The sequence below is a fragment of the Leptonychotes weddellii genome, chromosome 6 (genome assembly GCF_054177405.1).
Source record: "Leptonychotes weddellii isolate Sample4059 chromosome 6, ASM5417740v2, whole genome shotgun sequence".
Lineage (NCBI taxonomy): Eukaryota > Metazoa > Chordata > Mammalia > Carnivora > Phocidae > Leptonychotes > Leptonychotes weddellii.
This window is the reverse complement of record NC_138374.1, coordinates 12354148-12365571: the sequence shown is the minus strand read 5'-3', so window position 1 is coordinate 12365571 and position 11424 is coordinate 12354148. Positions and strand designations below refer to the sequence as shown.

The window sequence follows — 11424 nt, the reverse complement described above, 5'->3', positions numbered from 1 at the left end:
TACATATTCTTTTTATTAGCCCTACCCATCAAACTAATCTTTTTATCAGGACCAGAAAGAACAAGGAAAGCATAAATTGCTTTAAAGTTAAACAAGTTGGTTACTATCTGCATCGATAATATCAGCTTAAATTTTCATTTTATTATGTTCTAATAGGTGGCTACATTAACACAGTTTGAAATTCAAAAGGTACAGAAAAATGTAGATGAAAAATCTCCCTTCCACCTCTATTTCCCAACCACACTGTCCCTTCCCTGAGGCAGTCAAAGCTAGCAGCTTCTGGTGGAGTCTTCTAGAGATACTCTAGGTGTTATCTTTAAAGGCTCTGTTTGTTTCCTGCCCTCCCCCACCTTCCCCCAAACAGTACTTACCCAAGCTAGCCCTTTCTGTAGGACTTAGAAAAAGGTGAGAAGGGGTCTTTGCTTTCCAAAGGTCTTAGGACCACCCTAAATAAATCAGAGTAACATCAGCCCCATCTAACAACCTGACTTCAGAGTTCCTTAACCTATATCCTCTCCTACCTCAGTTGCCCAGGCAAAATCATGCTTTAGACCTGATTATCACTTGGAATTTTCCACATCAGAGGTCCTTCACTTGTAGTTAATCTCTGCTCACAATCTCCTATTTCCCGCCTCGTTACAATGTTGTTTGTTACTAACTGAATCTGTTTTGAGGTCATTTCCAGGCCCAATCATTCCTCCTTTGCTGTCCTGGTCCAACTGGTCTCCTAACACCACTTGCTTTTCTCCCCAACCTTAGTCTCAAGATTTCACTGATGTTCACTCACATCAAGATTTGGGATTCTTTTGCCCTGGCGCTTTCCTCTTCTGTCTATCTGGCTTTCTGATCCCAGCTTGCTAGCCCCATCTCCTTTTTCTGCTCCTGGGCTTACCACCGTTACCTAGTGCTAACTGACACTGGCCATCCTCAGCAAGGCATTCTTTTGAATTGTTTCTGGTCTCTAAACAACTAAGTCTCTAAAACCCCAGCTTCAAACCCTCCCTATTCCCCTGAAGCCCACCCTCCCTACTGTCTTTTATTCTGCAGGTGATCTCTCCTTATTTACTGAAGAGATCAACAAGCAGCCCCCTTTTCTCCTGGCCAGTCATTTTTAGTATGAACCTATCTCCGAGGACGAAGTAGCCTTTACTTGTACTTTGGATCCTATTCCCCATCTCCTTCAGGACTTTGCTCCATCAGCTATCCTGGCTCATATCTTTATTCCCTTCCTTCTTCTCCTTTAAAACCTTTTTCTTGGTTTTCATGACACTGTACTACTAATTTGGCTCTGACCACCTCTGCTTTCTTTTTCTCCATCCATATCTGCCCCTTGTACCAAACGTCCCCATGGTTTTTATATGCCCTAGTTCTCTCCCTTTTTGCTCTCTCCCTGGATCACAACCACCTCAGTGGTTGCAACCGTCAACTTTTTCTTTGGTTGGTCTCCCCTCTTCTTCACACTATTCCTACATCCCTAACTACTTCCGGAGATCAGCACCTAGATGTTTCCTTGACGTAACAAATTCAGCTTAGTTAAAACCCCTCTCTGATCTTCTCATTCTCCTGTCCCTATGTGAATTAACTTGCCACCCTCCCAATTAACCCAATCTGCACCTCAGAGACAGCTGACCCCCTCGATCCCAGCAGCTCTCAGTTTTGTCAGAGTTCTAGTCGTTTTCCTCCCCTGTTCAGATCCACCTGGTCACTGGCTTCAGTTCCAAGAATCCACAGCTCCTTGCTGTGACCCCTCAGATCTTCCCTGTTTTAATCATCAAACATACTGCTCCCCAATTTTCCTAAAGCTTTGGCTCAAAAACCTTTAGTGTACAAACTCATCACACTGGAATCCAGGGCTTTCTAATGTGGCTCTCTCCATGATTCATCCAGCCTGCTCTTTCCCTCTAACCACACTATGTTTCAACAAAATTGTAGTCTGACATACATACAAATGAAAAATAAGTCCATCTACTGAGCTGCAGGAAAACTTCAACTCAATCTAAACTCATTCCCTGTGACTTAACACCTGGCCTCATCTCTTCCCCAACCACCAGGAACTTTGGGGAGACAACCACTGTTCCTCTAAGGACTAGTTGGCCAAATCTGGATTCCTTTTCTTTTGCAATGTTACAAATACACACAAAACTAGAGGAAACAGAAGAAAAATGAACTCCATCATTGAGCTTCAAATATAATAAGCATTTTGCTAATCTTATTTCAACTATCACCAATCCCATTATTAAATATTTAAAAATTATATACCCATATAAACAAATTATAGGTATAAAAAATAAGTATTATACCTGTCCCTTATCTCAGTACTTTGTTTTTATAAATGTTAGCTATAAAGGGGTGACCTTTACTTTTTCCAATCTGTACACATTTATATTGCTTTCTTTTTGAGAAGAGATATTTTTGAGAATATTTACTACATGTGTAACTGAAAACAAAAACCTTCCCATAAAAGGACATAAAAAAGAAAAAAAAATACCCTGTAGGTAAAACCAGAACAAAGGTATGTGTGGATATAAAAAATTTATACTGAATTCTAGTTTTTGGCTGAGGGGGAGTAACTGCTATGTTTGTTAAACAATTACGTAACAGAGGAGGTCTGTTTCATGGCTCTGCCATCCTCAGTGCCTACAAAGAGCCGCAGTATCTGGGGGCTTGTGAGAAATGCAGAATCTTGGGCCCCTGTCCAGGTCTGCTGAAGCAGAATCCCTATTTTAACACCACGTCTGGGTGACTGGAATACAGTCAGAAGGTTTGAGAAGCACTGTTTATGACCTATCAAAGGGATTTCCATGTGAAAATATGGACTTAGTTGGGCTTCCAGGGGTGCAACTAAATGATTTTCATTATTTTACTGTCATGATGGCTTTGAATCAAAGCTTTAACATGTAACAAAGGAAAACTCCTTGCTTTGAGGGGCGCCTGGGTGGCTCAGTCAGTTAAGCGTCTGCCTTCGGCTCAGATCATGATCCCAGTGTCCTGGGATCGAGTCCCACGTCCGATTCCCTGCTCAGCAGGGAGTCTGCTTCTCTCTCTCTCGGTCCCTCCCTCTACCCTTCCACCCCTGCTCATTCTCTCTCTCAAATAAATAAAAATAAAATCTTGGAAAAAAAAAAGAAAACTCCTTGCTTTGGGAACTGACCTACCTTGCTGTTTATTATCTTAGCTGTGAAAGAATATACCACATTGTCTTCGGAAGCTCAGCTGTGACCAACCATGTGTTCAAGAAATCTCTTGACAAACCTAGAATGGGGGGACGGGGCAGGTACTACAAAGATCTGAAAAGGTTTGGACTTTTTCCCCATTGGTGTGTACAGGGAGTCCTACTGCTTATTCATAAACATCCAAGCAAATAATCTGCCTATCAACAGAACTTATGTAGTTCTCAATCCAACTGATAGGAAGGCATACAGGTGACACATTCTTCCACTAGCAATAGTGATTTGGGCTGTACTCTAATGACTGCATATTAACAAATGGCTGGCCAACCAGGGACAATACAGAGCCATCAATATGGGGCCACAGGACAGTTCAAGTGTGCCCTCTTGGACAAGAAATATTAGTCTCTCTCCTGTTCATTATCTAGTCCTAAGTGATGGGGGTCATAGTGCTAATACTGTCAATTTTAGGCCCAGAGGAGTAAGGTGGTTATACAGAAGGAGCTGTTGACCTGCCCTTTCTTTCATATTCATTAAACACTAGAGGAATAGAAGATGGGATGGAAAGGAAAATTAGAGAAGTTTACCGAAGAGTGGTCTAAAAATGAAGTATTTTACAGATTTATACATAAGGACTAAAATGGCATATGTATTGTAAATTAAGGCTTCCTTCAGATTTTTATTTTTAATAAAGTTATTCTCTTTCCATTATAAAAGTAACATGTGCTCATAGAAAGAATGAAGATAGGGAAAACTCGCACATTTGCTCACTGATTTCTCTATAAATGTGATGTGTGTTTCATATTAGCATAATTACCTCCAATAGCAATCAGTCGGTCTCCCCGCTGAAGATCTGCAAGTGCAGCAGGCGAGTTTGGCGCCACCGTCTCAATTATGACATGCCCAGCATACCCATCAGTTGACTGGACAAGACGAAGTGTAAGTCCGACACTTTGTAAATTCCCCTTTATTAATTCAACCTTTGATAAAGAGAAAAAAGTGAAAACAATGGGTTCATGGTAGGGGAGTGAGAAAACATTAGCCCACTGAGAACACTGCAGCTGATGCTGACTTTTTGTACCATGGTGACTATTTTTACAGACAAATAAAAGAGGAGGAGATTTTTATTGTGACAATGTTAACACGTGCTCAGACTACACATACGGGGTTCAAAAACATTAAACATACTTATCTTCAGCATGTCTTATTTAAGATCCATTCTCACTGTAGAATATTTGGAAATAGAAAGGCAAAATAAAACACTCCTAATCATACCATCCAGAACTGCTGTATACTTTCTAATATATATATTTTAACAAAATTAAGATCCGATTGTGAATTCTGAATCTTGCTTTTTTGAAATATAATGGGAAATATCTTCTATGTCATTAGATGTGCTTTGGAACCTCTTTTTTTTATGATATATTGTTAAATTTTGGGGGGGCAAAGTAAAAGAGTTTACATTTTATTAACAGATATCTTATTAATGAGATAGTTTTTTCTAACTCATCAAGATCATTTTGTTTTCTAAACAAATGTCACCTAATTTATCAAAATATGTGTCCCAGATTCACATCATCTGTGAACTAAAGACAATGCAACATGTTATGTCCTCATTTAAATTACTGATTAAAAAAAACAGATTGAATGCTACATCCTTCTAGATGACAAGAATTCAATCTGTGTTTATTGAGTTAAATAAATTACAAATCAGTCTAATTGTATTATCATTCAGTCCATGTTTCTTAGTTCTGGTCTTCAAGGGATCTCATGAGGGAGATCTCTGCCAAATAACTTGCTAATATCCTAATGTATCACTGTCTGTATTACTTTAATAAATAAACCCTACTTTTAAAAGCCAGAAATTTAATTCTCCTACCTAATGGTGTTGGCTGGTAAAAGAGACCTAACTGGAAATTGTTTTTTAATATGGATGTTACTAGATTTTGTAAAGTTGCTTTTAGATTAAGTAAAATCTTAATCACATTATGCTCAAGAAATGGGAGATGTAGTCAAGTTTTTGATTATCTAAAGGTTTACACACAAACAAAAAACCCTCCAAAAAACATTATGTATTTAAACCTCCAAAAAAACTCTGTCCAATTCTTGCCTTATGATACAGTAAATAATCACCTTATAATGTTAATAGTGGTTTTCACTTTTAAAAAGCCCTTAAGAATATTCTTTCAAATCCACAAACATAAATAGATTCTTAATATACAGAGTGCCAAAACTAAAACTTATAATGTAACATTTTCTAATATGAGAAAGTTAATAGTACCAAATGGGCAAAAAACTAAATTGTATGAGTCTGAGAACTGTAAATTTTAAAAAACACTTTGAATGTGTTTTTTGTGATTTCTCTTTGTTCTTAACATGGAATAGAGGTTGGGTGGATGGGGTTGAGAAGGGAATTGAGGCCAGTATAGGTTTTGTGTAACTGACTTAATTTATTTTCTATATACCAATCAGACTATTCCCTTTGCTTTTCTTATCTCAAATGATTCTTAAAGTAAACATTCCAGATGGAAAAGGATAAGGTTTTCAGGAGGAAAAATAAGGGCAGATAATACATTACTGCCTGCCCCCCCTTTTTACTACTGGTTAATAGTAAATGCTATTGATTTCATACTTACACAGGGAACCAAACTTAAGACACTATTTCTTCTGCCTCTTTTCTGGTTAAGATTGTTTTGCTTCCTTCTAAACTCACAGTGCTGACGTGTCTAATTTTGGGATTATAGGTACAGCCTTCTCTGAAACAGAAACTTAAAAATTTAAGTTCTGACAGCAAAAGTTTTAAAAGTATAAAAACACCTCATAATTAAAACCCTGACAAAACATTTAAAAATGAGTATCACACAAAAATTTTTAATGTGAAATTTTTGATAAAGTTTACAAGACTATCCAAATGATACCATGACTTCTGGAACAAAACTGACATCTCCATTGGGATGAAACTATTTTTAAACAAGAATAGCCAAAAATAAAAATTTCTCCTCCATACACAGGTATTTATTTTTTAAAATTATATATATGACTACTGGATATACCATGCACTATAAAACATATGCCAAAATATAATTCTTTAAATGATGAGGTGAAAATAAAACAGAAATCCTAAATATTTTTTATGTATCTGCATGTGGCATGTACCCCTCTGAAATATGGAACATCTTATTACCTGGGAGGTTTTGGTTTTGAAATTTTTATTATGGGAAATTTAAAATATATACAAAAACAGAGGAGAGGTAAAATGAACCCTGTGGTAGGTTATAAAACATGGTCACAAATTACTATCCTCGTATGCACGTCCCTCTGTAATTATTCCCTTACCCAACCTGCCATTAGAGGTGTAACTTTTTTCTCCACCCTTCTCAGCAACCAATATAACCAGAAAAAAATAAGCAAAGACAAGATGATCTGAACATTATCATCCCTGACATAAGTGACATTTAAAGAACATGATACCTAATTATGACAAATACACATTCAAGTGTACATAATAAGTTCACCAGAATGTGCTAGGTCATAAAATAAGTGTCAATAAATTTAAAAGACTGAAATTCAAGATATGTTCTCTGAATGGAATTAAATTAGAAGTCAACTAACAATAAGATAACTAGGAAAACCCCCAAGTATTTGGAAAGTAAAAACAATACGTTTCTATATAATTCATGGCCAAAGAAGGAATCAAGAAAAATTTAAAAAACATTCTGAATGGAATGATGAAAATACAAATTATTAAAATCTGTAGGATGCAACTAAAGCTGTGTTTACTAGGAACTGATAGCTTTCAGTGCTTATACTAGGGGCAAAAAATACAAAATTAGTGAAATTAGTTCCTACATCAAATCAGAAATCTCAAAACAAGAAAAGAATAAAGAGCAGAAATCAATGAAATATAAAAACATGAGATCATGAGAGCTGATTAATGAAATAATAAAAGTGATAAGCCTCTAGGCCAGACTCATGAAGAAAAAAAGACACATTATCCAAAATCAAATAAGAGGGACCATCACTATAAAATCTACAAACATTAAGAGAATTAGGCCATATTTTGGACAATTTTATGCCAATACATTTGACAACTTTGATAGATGCGCTGGAAAAATTTCCTCAAAAGATACAAATGACAAAACCCCCAGAAGACAGAAATTTTGGATACTGCCATATCTACTATTTATATCAAATTCATAACCCCGCCATCCCCACCCCCACCCCCCAAACTCCAGGTCTAGACTGCTTCGTTGGTGAATTCTCAAGGAAGAATAGCAATCTTATCTGGAATCTTCCCAAATCATGTGTTAAGGCCAATGCTATCCCCTAATTCTAAAACCCAGACAAACACAAAACAAGAAAGCAGAACTACAGACTAATATTTCTAATGTTCAATCATAGAAGCAAAATCTCCTAAAAAAATTTTTAGGAAATTTAACCTAACAATATATAAAAAGGATAATAATAAAAAACAACTGGAGTTGATTTCCAGGAATTTAAGTCTGATTTAAGCAGCCAAGAATCAATCAATATAATTTACCATGTTAAGAAAACAAAAACAAAACAAAAAAAGAAAAAAGAAAAAACCCCTAACATCCATTCATGATAAAAGTCCCGAACAAACTAAAAATACAAGGGGACTCTTAAACCTGATTATGGGCATCTACAAAATTCTACAGGTAACATCACAGTCAATGTTTTCTACCTAAGATCAGGAACAAAGAAGGATTTCTGCTTTTACCATTTCAATTCAGTATTATACTGGAAGGTACAGTCAGGGTAATAACACAAGAAAAAGGGAAGGCATAGAGATTGGAAAGAGAAGAGAAAAATGGTCTTTATTTACAAATAACATGATCTTATACATGAGTAATCCTATGAAATCTACAAAACAACTATTAATAAGTGAAATTAGGTCACAGACTACAAATTCACTTACAATAGCATAAAAAATATTTAGGGTTAAATTTAATGAAAGATGTACAAGATCTGTATGCTGAAAACTATAAAGCACTGCAAAGGATAATTAAAGAAGACCAAAATAAATGGATAATGATACCATGTTCACAGACTGAAAAACTCATTACTGTTAAGATGCCAATTCTTCCCAAATTTACCTACAGATTCGAACAGAAATCTCTGCAGGCCTTTGGAGAGGCAAAGTCAAAGAGAGGTAAAGGACCTGGAATACCCAAACCCATCCTTAAATAGAACAAGGATATAAGACTTATACTCTCTGATTTCAAGGCTTACTATATACAGCACACACAACATAGATAAATCTCAAAGACATGTGGAGTGAAAGGAGTCAAACACAAAAGACCATATGCTCTATGATTCAATTTGTATGAAATTCTAGGAAAGGCAAAATTTATAGTGACAGGAAACAGATTAATACTTGTCAAGGACTGGGGGTTGGAGACTGCAGACTGAGGGCATACAGAACCACAAATAAAATTTTCAAGGTGATGGAAATATTCTGTATCTTGATTGGGGTAAAGGTTACATGATTGCATACAATTACCAAAATTCACCAACTGTATACTTAGTGAATTTATTGCATTTAAATGATGCCTTAATAAAGCTATTAAAAATAAAGCAAAAACAAAACCCCCAATATACCATTTTTGTCTTAAGATACTTAAATATATAGATTACTGATAATTCATTCACATAGCCCTTAGTTTTCCAATTTACTTAATTTAATAAAAACAACTTGGGGTGAATTTAGATGGTCCTTAAGTCAATCAGGAAGGACAGCAACATTTAGACAGTTTTTCCATTTAACTTATGTCAATGAAATGCATCCTGACTCTTATGTACAGATAACTGGAAATACTACACTGTAGATACAGGATTAAACCAGATATAATTATAAGAAGAACAAACTGTGTCTGAAAAAGAAAAACACTTGAAAATGTAACCCAAGTTTTAATGTTATGTACTGTTAAATCACCAAAAGAATATGAATAAACTTTTAATTTTTGTCAAATACTTGCATGTGGTTAAAAAAAATCAAATACATAAAATAACTTATACTAAAAAGCAACAGTCCTCTTTTTCTAAGCCCCCCACTCCCACACCACAGCAACTACCTAGTTTTTAGGGATTACCTTTTCTTCCTCTAGGGAATATATTATTATCTCCTAATGTATCAAATTTGAGACAATCTGCTGACTTCCTACTATTACAGACAAGGATGTAGCCCCATCTTCCTCTCCCCAAATACAGTAGAGTTCATCACTATTTTTAGTTCTTCTACATAAACTCTTTATAATTTTAATTAATACACTTATACTTCTATTGCTTATTTCATCTTTCTTGATATTAGGACTTCTATCTTTCCCTTCACCTCTCCTCTTTACCTTCTACCTTCTAAACTCTGTCAAAGTTGGTAACTATTAACTTTCTAACTAAAATTAAGCTATCAAATTTGATTCTAAAAGCTAAAGATCAGCAGTGTTTATTTATAATTACTGCAACCATATAAACATTATTAATTGTAAAGCTGAGCATTATTACAGTTTCTGTTTTGTAGAGCCTTTTGTTTTTCTTGGGAGTTTTTTCTTTCAACAACATAGCTTTCACTTTAAATGCAGAATTTATGTAAGTACGGCTTCTGCAGTTAGCTCTTAAATTCATTTATCCATTTGTTTACATATTATTTAGCACCCAGTTGAAGGGAAGGCTTTCTTTACCCACCCTTTGCCTCCTGCCGAAAAGAAGCCAGTTAATAAATGCAGAAGAAATTATAAGATTAGAGAAATCACCTTCTGGCAAATACCACCACCCCCCGCAAAGGTAGAGGGACTGTTTTAGATTTAAAAAAAAAACAAAACAGGACACAGAGACTAAAGAGATGTAACAACCCAATGTTATATATGAATCTTGATCAGATACCAGCTTAGAAAGAAAAAAAGGCTGGGCGCCTGGGTGGCTCAGTCAGTTAAGCGACTGCCTTCGGCTCAGGTCATGATCCTGGAGTCCCGGGATCGAGTCCCGCATCGGGCTCCCTGCTCGGCAGGGAGTCTGCTTCTCCCTCTGACCCTCTTCCCTCTCTTGCTCTCTGTCTCTCATTCTCTCTCTCTCAAATAAATAAATAAAATCTTAAAAAGAAAGAAAAAAAGGTTACAAAAATATGGGACATTGGGGCATTTTAATATAGACTATCAGGTAAAATTAGGGAATTATTTTCTTATGTGTGATATTGGTTATTATGGTTATGTAAAATGCCCTATTTTTATTTTTTTTATTTATTTATTTTTAATTTATTCATTTGAGACACAGAGATAAGAGAGAGAGAGTGCATGAACAGGGGGAGAGGCAGAGGGAGAGGGAGAAGCAGGCTTCCCGCTGAGCCAGGAGCCGGCCGTGGGGCTCGATCCCAGGACCCTGGGATCATGACCTGAGCTGAAGGCAGACACTTAACCAACTGAGCCACCCAGGCGCCCCAAAAATGCCCTATTTTTAGAAGATTCATACTGAAATATTTAGGGGTGAAGTATCTACATGTTGATGTCTATAATAATCCTTGACGATGACTTGAGGCAAATGTTAACCTCTCTGAATATCATTGGTAAAATGAGACATCTATCTCAAATGTGGAGCTCTGAAAAGGTTCAGTTGTTATTACTGTTATTAGCAAAACTCAGCACTACTAGTCAAAAATGGCAATGCAAAAGGAAATTTAAAAACCAGTCTGCTGCAAATGAACAAGGCAAACTATTATGACACAAACATCAATTCAGGACATTAAAATATTTAAACTATCTTATATCGGGCAAACATTAGTTTTATAGGATCAAGACTGAGAGGCTAAGTTTATGATAGACTTAAAAAAATAAATAAATAAAAACCTGTCTAATAAGAAAAGACTCTTTGGTGACTGGTGTCAACAGTTGGTAGAAGAATAGCTGCCAGTTCAAACCAATTAGAAGTACAATGGGCTCAAGCATGGTCTTTACTTCCAAAGAGGTAGAAATTATACTAATGGTGGTAAATATCTACTTTTTCACAAAATTTTAAGTTTTCATTTCATTATAAAGTTTCCTCTATGCAGGAGACTAAAGATATATCAGATGAAAGTAAAAGGAAGGGGCCAAAAAGAACAGTAGGGTGAGAAAAACTGTATTTCTTATGGACAAATAAAGTATTGTGAAGAAAAAATGAACATGGAACAATATTATATTGTCCTTTGGGGCTGAGCATGAAATCTTTTTTTTTTTTTTTGAGGGGGGAGGGGCAGAGGGGGAGAGAG

At 36.0% G+C, this 11424-nt stretch overlaps 1 protein-coding gene across 1 annotated transcript in view; it reads right to left on the bottom strand.

Moving 5' to 3' along the window:
- PDZD8 (PDZ domain containing 8) overlaps positions 1–11424 on the bottom strand; it is a 78502-nt gene that overhangs the window by 5315 nt on the left and 61763 nt on the right. Inside the window, exon 4 of the mRNA XM_081823429.1 lies at positions 3985–4147. Coding sequence (XP_081679555.1) covers positions 3985–4147 — 163 coding nt within the window. The remainder of the gene's footprint in view (positions 1–3984; positions 4148–11424) is intronic.